This window comes from Phyllostomus discolor, chromosome 6 (genome assembly GCF_004126475.2).
Source record: "Phyllostomus discolor isolate MPI-MPIP mPhyDis1 chromosome 6, mPhyDis1.pri.v3, whole genome shotgun sequence".
NCBI lineage: Eukaryota > Metazoa > Chordata > Mammalia > Chiroptera > Phyllostomidae > Phyllostomus > Phyllostomus discolor.
In genome coordinates, this window is record NC_040908.2 from 95125738 (window position 1) to 95147345 (window position 21608).

The window sequence follows — 21608 nt, forward strand, 5'->3', positions numbered from 1 at the left end:
ATCATGCTTGGCAAGTCTTGGAGGGTGGGACAACAGAGGAAGCATTTGACAGTCTTGCTGATGGGAGAGCAATGTGACTTTAGCCCCATGCCCTGTGCTGGCTTGACTGCTCTATTTTTATAAAATGTAAGAACTCCAGTGTAACAGGTTAAGAGAGAGTTGGAAGGGACCTTGAAATACCTTACCTACCCCTCAAATCATATTTAAGCCATGCTCAGCAGGCAAGAACTTAGCCTATTATAGCATGTGATGGTATGTGACTTTCCACAGTGATCTCCTCCAGGAGCTCTTCCTGAGAAGTCCTTTCTCAATGTCCATGAACAATACAGGCACCTGATGAAGAAGATGGGGTGCTCAGGGCCTTGCCTGTTGCCCCCACCACACCCAAGAATCTGCTCTCCAGACAGCATACCCACCACTACCCCCTCCTCTTACAAGTATAAAGGCCGCTCCCTCCCTCAAAGTGACCCTTTGAGACTTTTTATGTCCCAGGGACTAGGGAAATCCAGCTCAGGGTCTTTCTACCATCCCAGTCCCTGCTCTAGGAAGGGAAGAGAGTGATGGGAATGCCCACAGTCTTTAAAGCTGTAACAGGATATACTGTTAATCATTACTTCATATAGAAGAATGTACTGCCTATTAAGCAACTACTGGGAACCAAGCACTGTGCTAAGAGTGTAGACTTTAATGTCATTACCCTTTTGGAGATCCTTGGCTATGGAAGGTTGGGTGGCCAGAGCTCACTCAGCTATGAATGGCAATTAGGTTTCATTACAGCGAACATTGGAACCCAAGCGTTTAGCACTCTCTCACACTGCACAGGATGTGGAAGAGGGGGTGCCTGCTCCTGGCCTCAGCAGCTGGTCCCTGTGCCCACAATGCACACAGGCTTCTGTGCATGCTTGATGGGACAGGGAAGCAGGGCTGTGCTAGGGGCTGCCAGGAGAGGCTCAGCGCCAGGTGCTCTGCCTGCTGTGAAGGAGGGGCACACGGCTTCAGCCCCGGACCCCAAGAGTCCCAGCCAGTTTCCCACATGGCCTGTGTGAGTCAGGAGCACATAGGCACTCAGGAGCATGAAGAGTCTTCCAGGTAGTCGGTAACGGTAGTGTTGGCAGATTGATGTAGTCCCCAGTTTTCAGAGGAGAAAACAGTTCTGAGCTCCCAGAAGAGCCAGTTAATGGCAGAGCCTCCCACAGGACTCAGCTCTCCTGATCCCCCTTCCAGTGCCTGTCTCCCTGTCTGGAGGTTTGCCGTCTGGAGCATCTGTCTTCCAAATGTAAAACCGCTTGGGTGCAGCTTCAGTGTGTGCCTTTTTTGTTAGAGGAGATGGAAAACTGCTTTGTCACCCAGCCAAGTATTACCAAATTTCCATTAGCCTTCTCTTCTGCAGGCTAGAAGTTCTTTTTTTCTTTGTTTTACAGGGCCCTTTTTTTCCAGTCTAATTGTTCCCCTCGCTCCTCTAACCCCCCTCCCTTTTCTCAATCCTCATCTCAGAGGGAAGGAACTCTATGCATGTTTCCTGTGTACATTTTGGCTCTGTTTCTTTTCCTGCTCACTTTTTCTTTTCATGGTGGTTTCACTTCTTTCAAGAGTTTTCCCCAACTGAGCCCAATCTGCCATCATGACTAGTGTTGGCCAAAAAACTCAAATACTCAGCTTTCCTACAGATGTGCTGTTTTGGTTCAGTTATGCCCTTACTCCTGTGGTAGTGCTCCCTGACTTAGCTAACACTTCACAGGCTGAGGCAGGGAGGCCACGGAGGGTGGGGTGGGAAGGGTCCAGGCACTGTGCTTTCATTCATGTGGAACGATCTGTTTTTACTTCTTAGGTACACAGATAAGCTGTTTCTCCCCAAGTTCTTTCTCCTGGCGTCAGGCTGCCTTCGTGGATTCTTACTGTTGGGCTGCTGTTCAGCAGAAGTCACCCTTGCAGGGCGATTCTGGGAACCTTCCACTGTGGCTGCATAAGGTAACTGGGACACTTTCAGATTTCAGCTGTTTATCTGTAGATGTGGGACCTGGGGCCCAGAGAAGCTGTGCCAATCCACGCCACATAGACGCGTATTACCAGCAAGGGCTGTAGCTCCAGTTCTACAACTGTAGCACTTTAAAATCTAAAGGAACCTCAAAGTTGCTTGTCCAGTGCCTTCACTTAGCAGATGGGGAAACTGAGGTACTTTTGGATTTTAACTCCACAATGGCAGGCACCTCATATGTCCTACTTACTTTTCTCTTCTTAATGCCCAGCAGAGTGTCTGGCCTGTAGTGGTGTCTGAGTACACTTTCAATGCCTAAATGAGCACTGTTAGATAGTGCAGGGCGAGGACCCAAACGTAGCTTTGGCGGCTTCTTTTCACCACACACATGGCCTCTTGGAAACAGTAAGGACCAACATAGAGTTCATTTGCTAGTAGCCAGTGTGTTACTGAGGCATCGAGAAGCCCAGTGATAACTCCTTTGCTTTCTGATGGGTACAGGTACCACAAGGAAAGGGAGACACTGCCCAGGAGACAACTGTGTCCCATAGAGAGAGATACAGGCCAGGAGTTCTGTGGTCGGGGATTGGGAGGTAGTTGGGGGTACGTAGAGGCTGGGCCATGCCAGAGTTGACAGGTTTGTGCAGGACAATGTTCTGTGCATAATGAAGAGGCTCCATTAGGTCTTCTCTGAGTGTGTGAAAGTGGGACTTTGTTTCAGCCTGTCATTATTTTCAACCACTGAATCTCTTGTCCGTCATGAAAACAGAACGTTTGTGTGTGTTCTGGCATTCTGCACTGGGGAAAGCATGGCATTTTAGCTTCTGAAAGCCAAAGGCTGAAGTCTATTTGATTCTCCCCTGTGTTGCCTCTTGCCAACATAGTCAGCATCCTTATTTTTTAAAATGAACAATTTAAGTCCTTGGCTTTGACTCAGGCCTGTTCCCTCATGTTTATGTATTGCATGCCTTAGGCATGGTGATGCCCCACAGTGACGCCCTTCCTCGGGGCTGGGCTTTTCTCTTTGACTTTCAGCCTTAGCCGTAATTGGGTCCTCATGAACTTTGCATGACTTCGTAGCCAGGGCAATAAGTAATAAGGATCTTCAGTAGGAAAGGGCACAGCTCCAGAAATTAAACAACTTTGTGAATCTCAATCCACACTGTTATAGTTTAAGTCTTTGTGTTATAATGGTCTTATGAGAATGGAAAAATTGGAATCAGTCTCCAGGCTGGGCATTGGTAGATTCACAAAAGAGGAATGTATAGCTTGGGATTGTCTTTACGTTAGAAAAGTTAGAGATTGCAAAACTTTTAGAGCAGGAAGAAATTCAAAGATTTTGACTGGGGTGCATTTTACATGTAAGGATAAGGAGACTTGAAAGGTCAAGCCTAGGAGTCACAGGGCTGGTGGCTGACTGTGAGACTGGAATCCGGTCTCTGGGCTCCCATTGCTCCCACAGGGTGGGCAGGGCGTTCTCACAAAGCGTCATGGGGGCCAAGCCTTAGGGTCCTTGTACTAGTGAGGGATCATGAAGCTCTCTTTCTGGAGGTGGTAGTCTAGGTTGTTTGGATGGAAGTTCAGGTCAGGGTCTGAGCAGAGCTCTGGCCAGATTCATAGAGCTGGAGACAAGAATTGAAGTCAAGACCTGCCAAGTTGGAAGGACCCTGGTCAACAACCCTTGTTTGAAAAGCCATTGCTGAGAAGTAAGAGGCAATCCAAAATTAAACCACCCCTCACGGGGACTAGAGATGTGGTTTGAATCATTTCAATACCAGTTGAATGAGGAAGGTATAGGATTGTCAGCATCTCCAGCCTACCTGCCTGCCAGAAGCAATAATAAATCCATCTCTCTGGTGGAAGTTCACTTCCTCCAGACATTCAGATTCTTGCTCCAGTTTTTCACATGTAATGTTCAGCACTCGATTAAAAATAAGCGGGGTTCAAGAAAGCCAAAAAAAAAAAAAAAACAGAACTAGAAACAGACCCATAGGAAACACAGATAATAAATACATTGATCAGATACACACTTAAGATAATCATTAATATTATGTTAAAGAAATAAGATAATATTGAGAATTTCATGGGGAAATGGAAATTCTCAAACTGAAAACTCGAAGTGGCAGAGAGATGATTTTTGCTAACATTGATTGAAGGCCTGCCTTCTAGAATGTTGGTTATCAAAGAACCGTGCATGACCTGGTCCCTTCCTCTAGAACTCCCATGTAAAGAAGATACTGAGACGGAATAAACTGAAAGCTAGATGAGAAAAGGAGAGTGTGGTTATCATAGAAACCAAGGGAAGAATGTTTGCAGACACCAGTAAACTCTGTTAAATGCCGCTGTGGAGAAGACGGCAGTAAGGGTGAAACAAAGCTTATTGGATGTGGTGAAATCATTGGTCCCCCTGGTAGGAGTGGTTTTAGTGGAGAAATGGGCACCAGATAGCAGCGTGAGGAAATAAAGGTGATGGTCATGGACAATTCCTTCATATTTTTTTCCTTTTTTAGAAAATCTCTTACCTAGAAATGAGGCCAGCAAGCTAGATGGTAACTAGAGGGAAGGTTTGGGGTCTAGGATGATTTGTTATTATGAGAGCCTTTTGAACAGACTCAGATGCTGATGGAAATAAGGAGGTAGAGAAGAGGCTGACAGACACTGTCTGGGAAGGGCACATGGCACCTTCCAGGAGTGGGGAAGGGAGTGGTTTGTCCTGTTGGGGAGCAATGGGGCCTTGAGCAACTGTGGAGGGTCAGGCCAGGTTATAGAGGATCTTTGAAAACTAACTAGGTGTTCTGGCTAAATGGTAGGGACAGTGGGAGCCATTGCAGGTGTTTGAGCATGGTGGACATGGTGTTTCCAGGAGTTAATCCTCAGGGATGGTGTGCAGGAGGGAACAGAGGTGGGGAGAGCCACTTGGTCGGCACAGAGTGAGGAGCAGGAAATGGAAAGAAAGAGACATTGTCATTTCTGAGAAGGCAAAGAACAATCAAAGCACTTGGTGTTTAATTGCTGAGTAAAGGATTATGCCAGGGGATAGTCAAGGCAATATCAGATGCTTAGACCAGGGGCCAGCAAACCTTTCTGTGAAGAGCCAGAGGGCAATTTTTTCATCATGGCCAGTCATGGGCACTGTTGCAACTACTCAGCTCTGCCAAGAGAGATGAAATGTGCACACTTGGCTGTGGCTGGACTTAGCTCACGAGCAGCAGTGTGCCATCCCCTGGGCTCAGGTGATTGAGAGCAGTAGGGCTGGTTGGAAGGAGACAGATTTGGGGTGTCACAGAAGGTGGAGCCAATAAGATGTACTGATTGGACATGGGAGGAAGAGAAAGATCAGAGTCAAGGATAAAACAAAGCCAAGGTTTTAGATGCTGGGCAAAGGAGAGGCCATTGGCTACTTCGAAGAAGTTTGGGGAAGGAGAAGGTTTAGGAGGAAAACCAAATAGTTCTGCTTGAACATGTGAAATCAGAGATACTCAGTGGCCCGGGGGGTGTCAGGTACGCAGTAGGCTGTGGTTCTGGAGATCTGAGGGTGGGTAGAGACATAAATACAGGGTGGGGGGAAGTATGTTTACTGTTGTTCGTGTGTAAAAATAATAAATAAATAATACAAGAATAGACTCCATGTTTCACGTACAATGGTAAACCTACTTTTGCCCCACCCTATATAGTGGATGTCGGAGGATAGACGGAGTTTAAAGCTGTGGGACTGGATGGGGTCTTCCAGGTAGTGAGCATAGACAGGGGCGAGGGCTGAGAGGTGCTCCAGCATTGAGAGGTGGTGGAGTAGGAGGCCTTGGCAAAGGAGGTAGAGCTGGGGGTCATGGGGAAAATGAGAAGTATGTGCTGTACAAATGAAAGACTGGATACCCTATAAAGAAGGCCTGAGTCAGTATAATAGCCTGTGTCAAATGCCACCCTGAGGGGAGCTCTGCATTTGGCTACTGTCTTGGGTTCGGTTGTGTGCCCTAAAAAGATATGTTGAAGCTCTACCTGCATATACCCTAGAATGTGACTTTATTTAGAAATAGATGGAGTTAGTTAAATGCAGATCTAATTAGTTAAGATAAGGTTATGCTGGAGTAGGCCCTAAACCAATATGACCAGTATCCTTATAAAAAGGAAATTTTGAGGCCCTGGCCAGGTGACTCCATTGGTTGGAGCACTGTCCCAATATGCCAAGATTGTAGGTTAAATCCCAAGTCAGGACACATACAAGAGTCAACCAATGAAGGCATTGTAATAGCAGCGCAATGTTTTTTTGTCTCTCTTGCTCTCCCTCCCTCTCTCTTTCTAAAGTGAATTCTGAATTTTTTTTAAAAAAAGAAGGAAATTTAGACACAGGCATGCACAGAAGGAAGATGATGTAAAACCACTGGGAGGAGATGACCACGTGATGACAGGCAGACTGGAGTTCTACCGTGGTTACCCAAGAAAGCACGGGGCTACCAGCAACTGGAAGAGACAAGGCTCCTCCCCTAGAAGCTTTGAAGGGAGCATAGGCCTGCAAACACCTTGAGTTTGGACTCTTAGCCTTCAGAACTATGAGACAAAAAAATTTGTGTTGTCCCAAGCCACCCAGCTTGTCGGACGAGGTTCTGGCAGCCCTAGGAAACCAGTGCAGAGAGACCAGTGCAGTGGTCAGAGGGAAGCCCGGAGTCCAGCCTGACTGGAGGATGTGAACGTTCTGTGGCTTTCTGAGCCAGGCTAGATTTGGTAATCACATCTGCTTTATTTTCACAGTGACCTCTTTTTCAGTTTTTTTTTTAATTGTGACAAAATATACACAACATAAAATGTACCTTTTTAATCATTTTTAGTGTACAATTCAGTGATGTTAAGTACATTCGCATTGTTGTGTGACCCTCATCACCGTCCATTTGAACTTTTTCATCTTCCCAAACTGAAGCTCTGAGCTCGTGAAATGCTAACTCTTTGTTTCCCCCTCCCCCCACCCCCAGTAGCTATCACCATTCGGCTTTCTGTGTCTTTGAATTCACCTACTCTGGGAACCTCATGCAAGTGGAATCAAATATTTGTCCTTTGGCGTCTGGCTGACTTCACTTAGCATAATGTTTTCAAGTTTCACTTGTGTTATAGCATTTGTCAGAATTTCCTTTCTTCTTAAGGCTGAATGATATTCCATTATATTTACATGCCACATTTTATGTACATTCATCTATGATGAACACTTGGGTTGTTTCCACCTCTTGGTTGTTGTGAATAATACCACCATGAACATAGCTGTACAGATATCTGTTCGAGTCTCTACTTTCAGTTCTTTTAAAGAGCAGATACCCAGATATGGGATTGCCGGATTCTTCTTCAAGCTTAGAAAACTTTTCCTGTTGGGTTTTTTTTTTCTTGGCTTCTCCACATTCAGTGGACTTGTACCTGTTAAGATGACTGGGATCATCTCATGCAGAGGGGAAGGCTGAGGACCACAGCAGCTGATGCCTTGTCCAGGGTCCCATGGCCAGACAGTGGGAGAGCAAGGGGCCTCCTTCAGATTGCAGACGTTTTTCACGTGTGAAAAGGTACAGGTTTAATTTGCATGACTTTAGGAGTCTGTACTCTAACCTGTGGGTCAAAGTTCACCAGGTAGTGAACTTCAGCTTGAGCCTCGGATCTTTCCAGGAGAATTGCTTCTAGCAGCAGAACATACTGTTGACTCAGAAGGTCCTTAGTTCAGGGTGGGCCTGAAGATGGGTACCCTCTTCCCATATCTTTATTGCTTATCCGTGCTGCCTGTCTTTCAGGTAAAATCCCGGCTCCTAAGGTGTACTCAACACCCAGCTACATCACCCCCACCCCCTTAGTCATTGGTAAGACATCTCCATCCAAAGATAAGAGCTGTGCCCTCCCAGACGTCACATCTGACTCACCATTCTCTGTCATATATCCAAGAACTTTCACGTCATTTCCACTTGTCATCCATTGCCGTGGCCTCCTCGCTCTGAGTTCATCATTACCTGGAACTAAATTAAGGCGTCGCTCTCCCTACCACTGCCTTCTGCACTCTGAGGCCCTCTCCCCTGTCTTTTAGAGAAAATGGAATCCCCGACCTGAAAACATGCTCAGTTTCCTGCCAGCAAGCCCTACCAGATGTCCTGGTGGCAGCACCAGCATTTTCCCTCCCGTGTGATGAATGGAAGGGACTCCCTCCTCCTGACCAAGGGCTGGGCCCCTTTGTATCCCACCTGTGTTCTAGATGCCCCCAATCCCTGTTTGAAGGAATCCTCATCCCCATTTTCTCCTGTGTCTTCAGCCCTTCTTTTCTACACGCTCTTCTTTCTGTTAACATTTTAGCACGCTTGTTTCCACTCAACTGATCTTGCCCAGGTCACCAACAAGCTCCCTGTTGGGAACTTAATCTCACTCACCAGGGTTCATCCTACTTAGCTTCTCTCTGATATCCAGTCCTGTGGACCACGCCCTCCTGCAGGCACTCTCTCCACTCTTGGGGCAGAGTCTCCCTGGAAGGGCAATGCTCTTTCTTTTCCGTCCATGCCTGACAAGTTGGGGTTCCTCTGGGGCTGTCTAGGCTACTTACTTTTCTCATGCTTTAGCCTGTCCCTGGATCATCTAATCTCCCATAGGCCATCAACACTCAGATCTCTTTATGTCCAGCCCAGCCTTCTCTCCTGTGCTCCAGATCCAGACACCCAGCTGTGTCCTGAGCTTGAACACTTGAAGGTCTGGCCTGTGCTTCCAACACAACTTGTTCGAAACTAAACTAATTTTCCCTTCCTGTCCCCGCTGGGACCTGTGACACCAGCCAGAAATCTGAGAGCCATTTCCACTCCTTCTGTTTTCTTTAGTTAGTTGTTGAGCCCTATCAGTTCTGCTTTCTTAAAAAACTCTGAAATCCTTCATCCCTACATCCACCACTCTAGGGCACCCAGCAGTCATTGCTCAACTTGCTGTGTTCCTTCCTGCTCTCTCCATTTCCACATAATTCCAGGTTGTTGGTTTTGTTGTTGTTGTTGTTGCTGTTGTTTTGCCTGTCTGACTGTCATTTCCCCAAAACAAAACAAACAAAACACAAAAACTTCAAATCCCTATGAAATGTCTTTGTCTCTTTTAAAAAACAAACCATTTTGTATAACCAGGTTCACACTCCCTCTGGCCCCTGTGAACTGTGCCCCCTCACTTCTAGACCCATCTTCATCCCCCCTTGTGCTCCAGGGATCTTGACTTCCCTCAGGTCTCTTGTTTCTTGGCTGTTTCAGACACACTCTGTCTGCTTTGAAGACTCTTCCCCTAGCAATCCTCCTCCTTGCCCCAAATCTGGCTAACTCCTTATGTATTCTGATCTCAGCTTAAATGTCATTTCCACCTAGAAGCTTCCTCTGAGCTTCTAAACCAAAGGTTGTTGCCAGTTCAAATTGCTTCCAGAACCAGGTGGGTCAATGTGAAGCTTCTAGGAATAAGATCGTGGAGCCACTGTGTGGACAGCAAACTGCACACTCTGCCTAAGACACACAGGTCCAAAAAATGGGGTGCTGGGTAAGCAGAGCACCAATCACACCCTTTTCTGGTCTGGGTTGTTTGGTTGTACGTTCCCAGAGCATCTGTGCTTTTCCTGGAATCGCCCTGGGATATGTTAATTCCTTGCCTTAATTCTACTTCACTGGTTGTTTATTTCTAGGACTCAGATCCATACAAGCAGATACCATGCCCAGGTCTTTTCCATGAGCATACAGCTGGGACAGCGCACGACACATGGTGGGTGTGCAAAACACATGCATGGAGGGGAGGAGAGGAATAGGTAGCTTGTATGTCCTGTTCAGAACCAGACATAGTTCTCTACAAGCATCTGAGTCTGGGTGAGAGACACAGAATTTATGTGGACACTTCCCAGTTCAGTTCCAATGCCAGAGTGAAAACCAGGAGACCCAAATTCCCCCCAAAGAAGTTACTCCACATAATATTTAAATGTGTTTATCATCAGCGTAGAGTTTATGGCAGTGGTATCATTAATGCTGTAACTTCTCTCCACCTACATCTTTCTTTGCTCCTTTCCTCTTCCTCCCCCATTCCATTTATTTCTGGTGGCCTGGCACCCTTTAAGGGAAGTCTTTTGTGCAAATGTGGGTTCATTCAAAGACACCAGCAGGTGGCGCCATAGGACTTTTGATAACTGGCCTTTTTGGACGTGTTCTGTTCTTTGTCAAGTTCAAGTTCATAATATAGGCAACTGGCAGGCAAGATTTCTTTCTGAAACATAAAAACCAGAGGTGGGGGTAGTTTACTGAAAAACAGAAGCAAACAAACAATAAGAACAAGAAAATAAAATTAACAGAGTTGTCAAATTTTTCTTTATTTCTCAAAAGTGGCTTTATAGGAACTTAGTTTGGAGGGATCCTTTGAGGGGGCCAGACCAGAGGCATTCAAACCTTAGCATTACCTGTGTGCAAATACAGGATTCTGAGCACCATCCAAACCACTGTATTGGAACCTGTCGGGTTAATATCAGGAGTATGTTTTTTATCCACTTTCAGGAGATTCCTGATACTGTTGGCCCAGCTTGGATTCCAATGTAGATACCACTAATCTAGACTTATGTTTCCCAAACTCTATGTGCATGCAAATCACCCAGACATTTTGTTGAAATATAGACTCAGATTTAGTTGGTCTGGTGGGGCCTGAATTCTGCATTTCTAACAAGTTCCCAGGCAATGCTGAAATTAAGAAGCAAGGACTCATAGCAGGAGTTGGCAAATTATGACATACATGCTCCAGCCATATGCAACCATCACCTGTTCCTACAGATAGTTTTATTGGCACACAGTTATGTTCATTCATTTGCACGTTGCCTGTGTCTGCTTCCACACTGTGACAGAGTTCAATAGTTGCCACAGAGACCTTACAGCTCACGAATGCTTATTATCTGGCCCTTTGCAGGAAAAAGTTTGCCAACCCCTGATCTAGAGTACTAAAGCCCTCCCAGCTGATCCATTGAAAGGAAACTGCCTGCTTCACAGGACATTTCATTCTATTTTCACACAGATCTTTAGGAAAGTTTCTTTTTGCTTCCTTGAAACTGGGTTCTAATTCCATTGACAGGAGTCTCTTTCTTCTTCCACATACAAATGCTCTGTTCACCATCCTCTCTCTTCCAGGTTTCTCCTTGTGTTAGGTCTCTCCCAGAATGTCACCCAACACAAAGCTTTGGGTGTGTTCCCTTGAGTGCAGAGTGGAATGACATACCATCTCTTCTCTGTCGTTTGTCAGCTACTCATGGAATGCACTAGCCTTTTTAGGTAGCTCCTCGCTCTTGACATCTATATTTGGGATTGTTTTTAAGCTGGTTACTCTCTGAACATCATGGAGCCAAGAACAAACATCTTTTGTGTGTCTTTTTATTTCATTTCCGTGTACAGTTTGTTCTTGATGTATCTGCTTCCTACTTTCTGCCCATTCCTCCCTGTCTCTTCAGTTCTCTTTTGCCCAGCCCTTAAATGGTAGGGCCTCATGTCCCTCCCTGTTCCTCTTGTCTCCTTCTACACATTCTCCTTGGATGCTCTTGGCCATGCTTTTGGCTTCAACCATCTATATGCTGTAAAATCCTGACTCAGACAGCCAGTCAGATTTTCTTCCTTTATTTTCAGTTATCTACTGAATGTGTCTACCAGGATGTTCTTGACCACAGGTACCTTGTGTTCAAAACTTCTCATCCTCTTAGGTCTGTCCTTCCATCTCATTGGTTTTTACCATGAGTTTGCTCCTTCTTATTTCTTGATTTTCACTAATGGAACAACCACCAATGCCCTTGGATAAGCTAGAACTATTTGCATGTTCTAGCTTATTTGTTCCCCTATCCCATCCCTCATTTGTTCACCTATTCCATCCCTCGCTTCCAAGTGTGCAGTGAAGTGTATGTTTCCCCCTGCATGTAGCTCCCAAATCCACCCTCCCCTCTCCCACTGTTGGTGGCTTATCTTTTCCTGCCTAGTCTCTCTCCTCTGCAGTGTGCTCCCTTCCCCACTGCTGTAATAGTCTTTCTAAAATCAATTTGGTCATGCTGTCCACCAGTGGCTTCCCATTGTGGATATAGTGGGAGTCCGAAGGCTTCATAATTCAGTCCCTGCTAACCCTTTGTGTGTGTTTCTGAAGACTGCTATAATCAGTTACCACAAAGTTGGCAGCTTCAAAGAATGGCAATTTTTTCTCTCACAGTTCTGAAGGCCAGAAGTTACAAATCAAGGTGTCAGCAAGGTTGGTTCCTCCTTGAGGACCCAAAGGGAAAATCTGTTAAGTCCCTGTCTTCTAGCTTCTGGTGGTTGCCAGCAACCCTTGGTGGCTGGTAGATGCATCATCACTCCCATCTCTGCCTCCTTCTTCACATAGCTACTCTCCTGTGTGTCTCTGTCTTCATATGGCCTTCTTAGGGGGACACCAGTCACTGGATTAGGGCCCACCCAAATTAAGTATGCCCTTGTCTTAAGCAATTACATCTTCAAAGACTGTATTTCCAAATAATGTCACATGCAAAGATTCCAGGTAGACGTGAGTTTTGGGAGGATGCCATTGAACCTAGTACATGCTTCCAGCCTCAGCTCTGACTACTCACCGTTAGCTTGCTCATTTTATTTGGTGCCCCAGATGCCTGAGAATTCACTGAGCAGACAAGGAGAAAAGACTCCAACAAAGGAAATATGAGGAAAGGTGATATCTCAAGGGCCACAGAGAAGGTGAAATTTGAGCTGTCTTAATATAATACTTTGTGTTATGTTTGGGTTTGTTTTTTTGTGTGTTTTGTTTGTTTTTTTGTTTTTTGCCTCATTGTAAGACATAGCTCAGAGACTTCTAGCCAAGTCAGAGGTGTAACTAGATACACTTTGCCTCCTCACACAACCAAAAGAAGGACAACAACAAATTTAAAAACAAAAAAAAGCAACCAGAACTGATAGAAGATCAAACTATATGGAAGTCCAACAACCAAAGAGTTAAAGAAGAAACATTCATTCAGAATGGTAGGAGAGGCAGAAATCCACAGCTGGGGCAGAGAGGATGCATGGCAAGGTGGCAGCTGGAGAACTGGGCAGTCCCACATTCTCATGCAGAAACCTGGAGGAACAACTGGGGAGCAAGACCATGCAATAAAGCCAGCATGAGGTGCCAGCATGAGGAAATAAAGCCTCAAAACCTCTGGCTACAAAAACCTATGGGAAGTAGGGCAGTAAGAGAAACTCCCAGCCTCACAGGAGAGTTCGTTGGAGAGACCCACAGTGTCCTAAGACATGCACAAGCCCACCCACTCAGGAATTAGCACCAGAAGAGTCCAGTTAGCTTGTGGGTAGTAGGGGAAGTGATTGAAAGCCAGCCAAGAACCAATCAAACAGCATTGTTCCTTCTCAGACCCCTCCCCCATAAATAGCACTACAATGCAGTGACTGGGTGACTCCGCCCTGGCGAATACCTAAGGCTCTGCCTCTTACTACGTAACAGGAGCACTGAGACCAAAAAAAAATGGCCCAAATGAAAGAACAGATCAAAGTTACAAAAATAGAACTAAGTGATGAAGAGATAGCCAATCTATTAGATGCAGAGTTCAAACATTGGTAATCAGGATGCCAACAGAAATGGTTAAGCATGGTCACAAAACAGAGGAAAAAAGTGAATGTTATGAAAAGTGAAATAAAGAAAAATGTATGGGGAGCCAACAGTGAAGGGAAGGAAACCAGGAATCAAATCAACAGTTTGGACCACAAGGAAGAAGTAAACTTTCAGTCAGAACAAAATGGAGAAACAAAAATTCAGGAAAACGTGGAGAGGCTTAGGAACCGCTGGGACAACTTGAAACACTCCAACATCCAGATCGTAGGGGTGCCAGAAGGAGAAGAGGAAGAGCAAGAAACTGAAAACTTACTTGAAAAAATAATGAAGGAGAGCTTCCCCAATCTGGCAAAGAAAATGGACTTCCAGAAAGTCGAAGAAGTTCAGAGAGTCTCAGAGAAGTTGGACCCAAGGAGGCACACACCGAGGCACATCATAATTACATTACCTAAGATTAAAGACAGAAAGAATCTTAAAAGCAACAAGAAGAAAGAAGACAGTTACCTACAAAGGAGTGCCCATAAGACTATCAGCTGATATCTCAAAAGGAATGTTGCAGGCATGAAGGGAATGGAAAGAAGTATTTGAAGTCATGAAAGACAAGGATCTACATCCATGAATACTCTATCCAGCAAAGCTATCATTTAGGATGGAAGGGCAGATAAAGTGCTTCCCAGATAAGGTCAAGTAATAGGAGTTCATCATCACCAAGCCCTTATTATATGAAATGTTAAAGGGACTTATCTAAGAAATAGAAGAAGATAAAAAATATGAACAATAAAATGACAACAAACTCACAACTATCAACAAATGATCCTAAAAAAATAAGAAAAACAATGTAAACTAAAACTAATCAAACAACTAGAACAGGAACAGAACCACAGAAATGGAGATCACATGGAGGTTTTTCAGTGGGGAGGGGCAGAGGAGGAAAGGAGGGGCAGGTACAGGGAATAAGAAGCACAATTGGTAAACATAAAATAGATGGGGAGAAGTCAAAAATGGTATAGGAAACAGAGAAATCAAAGAACTTATATGTACAACCCATGGACATGAACTAAAGGGGAGAGGAATACTGGAGGGTTGGGGGCTGGGGAACGGAGAGGGGGATAAAGGGGGAAAAATTGGGACAACTGTAATAGCATAATCACTAAAATATACTTAAAAAAAAGCAACTGAACCTAAAAAAAAATGAACTAAACAAACATCTAGATTAGGAACAGAATCACAGAAATGGAAATTAAATGGAGGGTTATCAGCCAAGAGCAGGAGTTGGAAATTGGGGGAGAAGGTACAGGGAATAAGAAGCATAAATGGTAGATATAAAATAGACAGGGGGAGGTTAAGAATAGTACAGGAAATGGAGAAGCCGAAAAACTTACATATATAATCCATGGACATGAACTAAGATGGGGGGAGGGGAATGCTGGTGGGAGAGGGGTGCAGGATGGAGGGGAATAAAGGGGAGGAAAAAACAGGACAAGTGTAATAACATAATTGATAAAATATATTAAAAAATAAAGCATAGCTCAGATGTTACCTTTTTTCCAGAGCTTCCCTTGACCTACCCAAGGACATATCTTTTTTTTAATATTTTATTTATCTTTAGAAGGAGGGGAAGGGAGGGAGAAAGAGATGGAGAGAAATATACATTGACTGATTGCCTCTTGCTCACAACCCCAACCAGGGACCAAACCCACAACCCAAGCAGATGCCTGGGCATGTGACAGAATAGAACTGGCAACTTTTTGCTTTGCAGGATGATGCCCAATCCCCTGAGCCACAACAGCCGAGACCCCAAGGACATTTCTATTCCCTCAGTTCCTACATACTTTGTAGCTGTCACTTTTATATTTTGATTGCTCAATTATTAGCTTGCATTTTCACCTGGACTGGGGACTGGGGAAGACTCCATACACCGCATCTGTGGGGCCATGCTTTCAGCCCACTGTGTAGCACCTTCGAGGTGCCCAGAAGATATTTTCTAGTGAATTTACCTACCTGCATTTAACCCCATAAGACCTGATCACATATATTTCACAGAGGAGTTGTTTAGTCCTATTTGGACAGTTCTTTGCCTTAGATGGACAGGATTTGGACAGGGAGGGAGGTTATGCCCGATCCCCTCCACAGTTCCCTCTGTCTGGGGGTTCTATTCTGACTATAGCCTTTTTCAGAAAAACACAGAATTTTCTTAAGGCAGATAGACTGAAAACTGTGCCAAGTCCTTGGTTCCACATTGTTTTCAGAAGCTTCATTCTGACTGGAAGCGCTCAGTGCCGCCATGGGCATCGTGCAGCTCAGTGTAGCCACAGCTTGGAGAGATGCTGCACACCTCAGACCTGAGGGGGAGGAGACCCCGCCACACTCAAAGCCGCTCCTGTCCGTCCAGCAGATGCAGTCATAAAACCCGGCAGTTTGTCCTTGTTCCTCATTTGGATAAAAGAGTTGTAAAGACTGTAATTTAATGCTTTTCTGATGGCTATTTTAGTTGAATTGATTTTAATACCACCATGTAACAGATTCACTCAAAGTCACCTTTTATTTTTGATGGGGAAAATCATGTTTAACTGTAGAAAACCAAGAAATAGGGGCATTCAACTACATTTCTAAGGGGTGATCAAAGTACAAGGATATTTTTGAAGAAATCAAACATCCAATATGTAATTCCTTTAAATGTTCATTTTCCTAATTATAATAAGTTGTGCCAAACTGCTCATTAGTACTAATTAATACTTCAGGTGGGCATGTTAGAAAAGTCGCCAGGCTGAGCACAGTCACTTCTTATTTCAGAAGAACAGTTTGAGGTTAAATGTTGTTATTCAAATAGCTTTGAAATAAAATTGGTCTGTAAAAATATTTCACATCCCCAAGTTAGAAACACTTCCCTCTGTGATTCCCAAAGAGGGTGCCTGGTTCCTTTGGCTGAGCGAGCAGCACAAACTCCACATCATACAGTTACATTTGTATACTAATGGGCACCTCCAGAATGGGCATGGACTGAAGGAACACTGCGTCTCACTGCAGCCGGCCCTGAACTGTGCGGCCCAAATTCAGCTAATCGTAGCCTCTTCCATGTGACATTGTGCAGCAAATTGGGTTAATAATTTTGAGAAGCCCCAGCCCATGCCAGAACACCTATGTGAAGCAGCTGTATTGATGAGAGGGCTTTGCAAAGTTCAGAGCCATCTGTGGGATTTCTGTCTTTCCTCTGCAGCAGGGATCCCTAACGTGGGGTCTGTGATGGTATCGAGGAGTGTGTAACTGGGATAGAAAAACACACATCAGCCTAATCTCCTATGCTCTTCTAACTAAAACTTAACATTAAAAAATATGTGTGCATGCGCTACAATCCATAATGGTATCAGTAGTACTTATGACTTTGTTATCCACAGAAATCACAGATAACTTGAAATACTGTTTCCCCTTTACTACTTCACAGTTCATGTTGCTAGACCATCTGTTAGATTCTATCAAGTGGGTTAATAAAGAATCACATACATAATTGTTTGAAGTGTTTTATGCATTTAAAAATATTGTTCTCCGTGAAAAACAAGGGAAGATTCAGGAGCTGTCACAGAACCAGGAAGCCTAGGGAGACATGCCAACTAAATGAGATGGATCCCCCGGACTGGGTCTTGGAAGAGAAAGAAGACAATCATGGGAACACTGGATAAATCCAAATAAAAGTCTGGAATTTAGATCATAGCAATGTGCCAATGACGGGTTCTTAGTCTTGACAGTTCTACCCTAGAAATGTAAGATGTTAACAGTGGGGACCTCTGGGTGAGGGGTATTTGTACCCTCTTTGCCGCTCCCCAAAGCCAGAAATGTGTGAAGTGGATGTTTTGTGTCATTTCAGGGCCTCTTCCTGTTACAACTCTGAGGAACTGCAGGGAGAGGACAATCCAAAGTAGGGAGGAGTTTTTCAGAGAAGTAAAATAATTTGCAGTGTCTTGTGGTGAAAAAGCCATGGCTTTGGGGTTAAAGGCCAGGCTTCATATTCTGGTTCTGTCATCAGCTTTGTGCTCTGCAGCCAGTAAGCTGCTGTGGACTCCCTCTCCCCCCTTGCAAAATGCAGCCGTCAACAAAGGCCTTGCCAGTGTCATTATGAGAACCAAAGGTGAGGTGCCCATTAGGTAGCCCTTCATTGGTTTTAGCTGGTATGTTTTAGTGCCTGTTACATGCCAAGCACCATACTAAGCATTTTTCATAAACTAAATCTTGACAGTGCACAGTGACCTCTGACCCTTAGTGGCCCAAGGCCAGTAAGATGAACTTAAATTTAGATCTGGGATGACTGTAGTTAGTTCATGGACTTCCTGTGTCTTTTCTTGAGGCTAAGCCTTTCCTGACCACCCGATTCATGTGATTTTAGGTGCTCTTCAGCCTTTCCGACTTCTGAACCCCTCTCATTTGTTTTGCACGTATATCCATGTCCAGATGTCCTCCCCCTGACACTGTTGTCCATGGGGTGGGCTTCTCCTGACTTGAGATTATCCAGCTGTGTATGTAAATGAGGGTGTTGGGCTGTGCTCATGTCTGCCCCAATATAGAAGATTTGTTCCTCATTCTGTGATTTCTAACTGTTTATTTCAGTTGTTGGATGGGATGATTAGTAAATTGCTGAAGCCAAATTTTTCTCATTTGTTTTGAGCAGTTATGCATTTCTGTGTCATTCTCCCAGATTCCAGAGTGGGGGGAGTGGGGGGCAGAGGGGAAGGAACAGAGCTCTAAGCTTTAGTGACCTTCTTAAAAACAGCAACAAAATAAACAACCTAGCAGAGGCCACTGTGACATTTACCTCTTCCTTGATTGGGATTTGTTGAGGGATTACTCAAAAGGACATGGGAATAATTTCATTTTTTTGTTTCCTTCTGTAATTAGAGAGAGGAGACACCTAGTGCCACCACGTAGTGGCCAATTATTTCCAATTAAAGTCTATTGAAGGGAAGCAGAAACAGGTATCAAGCGAATTGAGCCATAAGAAGTAGTTACAGGGTGATGAGCCTTCTTTCCACAAGCGATACAGGCACGCACATTTGTCTCAAAACGAGGAAGCCAGAGCAGCACTTAGCATGGTTAGGTGACTTTAATGGCAGGTTCTTCGATCCCATGATTTACTCTCTTGTGTTTCAGTTTTTCCCCTACATCCTGTTACTGGTTGCCATCCTCCTGTACCTGCCGTCCCTGTTCTGGCGTTTTGCTGTTGCTCCACACATTTGCTCAGATTTGAAGTTCATCATGGAAGAACTTGACAAAGTTTACAACCGAGCAATTAAAGCTGCGAAGAGCGCACATGACCTTGACCTGAGAGATGGTGTCTCCCCAGTACCTGACTCTCATGAGAACGTAGGGCAAAGGTAACTTAGTCCCCAGCAGGCATCAAGTTGGGTTTTATAGTACACATGTTTTCTGCCCTTTTCCTGAGTCTGGGCTGCAGATTCCCACTGCCAGCAGATGGAGGCCATCATCCACCTGGTGACAGTTTGTGGGAGCCAGGCAGGTTCACTCTCCCTAAATTTTACCCCCACCTGCATGCCCCAGCACTGTCCTCCCATCAAGAGTCCTCCTCTCGTTGAGTGAAGCATCACCATCTCATGTTCTAAAATACAGTTCTAGCAGAGGTACCATAGAGGTGTGGCTTTTCACCTCCACCTTAATGGGGAAGCCCAGAGGATTATGAGGCCACTGAGCAGGTATGAGAGAAGTAGGGAACAAGTAGGCAGCGCCTTGCCTTTTTCACATTCTTCCTCTGGTTCTTGTGATTAGCAATAGTAATAATAGTAATGGCTCTTATTTTTAAAATACTTAATATATCCCAGACACTATAATGAGTTCTCTAAGTACATTATTTCATTTAACCCTCAAAGCATCATTTTCAACTAAGTACATTTATTTGTCTCCCTCTCCCTCCATTTTCAGATAAAAACACTGTCCTATAGCAATCGGTGGGTGCAGTGGGACCCAAGCCAGGGGTGTTGGGCCCCCAACCTGAGCCCACAACCCTGCTTCCTGCCCTTTGCCAGTAAGAAGCACGTGTGTTGTTCTGGATGGGCTGGGAAATTCTTTTTTACGTTATTTTGCACACTTGAGCAGAAAATTATAGTTTAAAAAAAGCTGCAGGACAAGAACTATCAAATTTACTTAACAAACATGTAAAATTAGTAGGTACCAGGTGTTCTAAGATTTACAAATAACTCATTTAACAAACTAGACCTTTTTTAAAATGTTAAGGGGAAAGGTATTTTATTATTGCTTTTCACTTTTCTTAAAAATACTGATTTTTTTCTCTTGTACTTAAGTGAAGTCACAAGTAGAGGAGTACAGGAGGGAAGGCGTTTGAGATTTTTAGTGTGCTGTTATTGAATGTGTTTATTTCTTTAATATTTGATGGTCTTGGTAAGGCTTTAAATTTTTTTGTTTCTTTTTCTTTTTAGTTTGTGGGAGATATCTGAAAACCACTTCAAGTACCCAGTTGTGGAACAGTACTTGCAGACAAAGAAAAACTCTAATACTTTAATTTTGAAGTACATCAGCGGCCGGGTGCTAACACTCAGCATTGTACTGTTATCATGTTTCTACCTGGGCTATTACGTTAGCCTCTCTTCCTTCTCGGATCAGTTTGTCTGCAACATCAAAACAGGGATCCTGAGAAATGATAGCACAATCCCTGATCAGATTCAATGCAAACTCATCGCAGCTGGCATCTTCCAGTTGCTCAGTTTCATTAACCTCGTGGTTTATGTTCTGCTGGTTCCCATAGCTGTCTACACGCTGTTTGTTCCATGGCGCCAAAAGATAGAAGTTCTCAAAGTGTATGAAATCCTGCCCACTTTTGAAGTTTTGCATTTCAAGTCTCAAGGGTACAATGACTTGAGCCTCTACAACCTTTTCTTGGAGGAGAATATAAGTGAACTCAAGTCATACAAGTGTCTTAAGGTACTGGAGAATATTAAAAGCAGTTGTCAAGGCATCGACCCATTGGTTCTCCTGATTAACCTCGGTACGGTCAAGGTGGATGTTATCGATGGCAAAGCTGTTGATGGCAAAAATCACAAGCAGGATGAGATGATGAAAGAGGAGCAGGGGAACCAGATGGTAGGCCTTAAAGGTAAGGTTAGCTTTCAAGGATTGGCTGAGGGAACCCACAGAGAGCCTTTGCAGCTGCCTTTTATGGATGATTGACAGTCTTTGCCATGCCCACCATTGGGCATTAAACCATTCTCCTAGTATGGTCTTAGGTAAAACCTTCCAGTACTAGGAGAGAGAGGGAAAAATTGGGGCTACCCCAAATTTCCAAAGAAGGAAAACATCTGTGCTTTCCCTAGACTGTTCTTTCTCCCCCTCACTCTTTTTTTAATATATTTTATTGATTATGCTATTACAGTTGTCCCATTTTCCCTCGTTCATTCCCCTCCACCCTGCACACCCTCTCCCACCCACATTCCCCCCCACTCATGTCCATGTGTCATAAGTTCTTTAGCTTCTACATTTCCCATACTATTCTTGCCTTCACCCTGTCTATTTTCTACCTACCATCTATGCTACTTATTCTCTGTACCTTTTCCCCCTCTCTCCTCCTCCTACTCCCCTGTTGCTAACCCTCCATGTGATCTCCATTTCTGTGGTTCTGTTCCTGTTCTAGTTGTTTGCCTAGTTTCTTTTGGTTTTGTTTTAGGTGTAGTTGTTAATAATTGTGAGGTTGCTGTCATTTTACTATACATGTTTTTATCTTCTTTTTTATTTTAGATAAGTCCCTTTAACATTTCATATAAGGGCTTGGTGATGATGAACTCCTTTAATTTGACCTTATCTGAGAAGCACATCATCTGCCCTTCCATTCTAAATGAAACCTTTGCTGGATAGAGCAATCTGGGATGTAGGTCGTTGTCTTTCATGACTTGAAATATTTCTTTCCAGCCTCTTCTTGCCTGTAAGGTCTCTTTTGAGAAATCAGCTGACAGTCTGATGGGAACTCCTTTGTAGGTTACTGTCACCTTGTCTCTTGCTGCTTCTAGGATTCTCTCCTTCATTTTTACCTTGGCTAATGTAATTATGATGTGCC

The 21608-nt window shown here is 44.3% G+C and overlaps 1 protein-coding gene across 1 annotated transcript in view; it reads left to right on the plus strand.

Annotated features, from left to right (window-relative positions):
* The window catches only part of PANX1 (pannexin 1), a 51931-nt gene that overhangs the window by 23956 nt on the left and 6367 nt on the right, over positions 1 to 21608 (plus strand). The window contains exons 2-4 of the mRNA XM_028517233.2: positions 1829 to 1968; positions 18680 to 18903; positions 19981 to 20654. Of these exons, the coding sequence (XP_028373034.1) occupies positions 1829 to 1968; positions 18680 to 18903; positions 19981 to 20654 (1038 nt within the window). The remainder of the gene's footprint in view (positions 1 to 1828; positions 1969 to 18679; positions 18904 to 19980; positions 20655 to 21608) is intronic.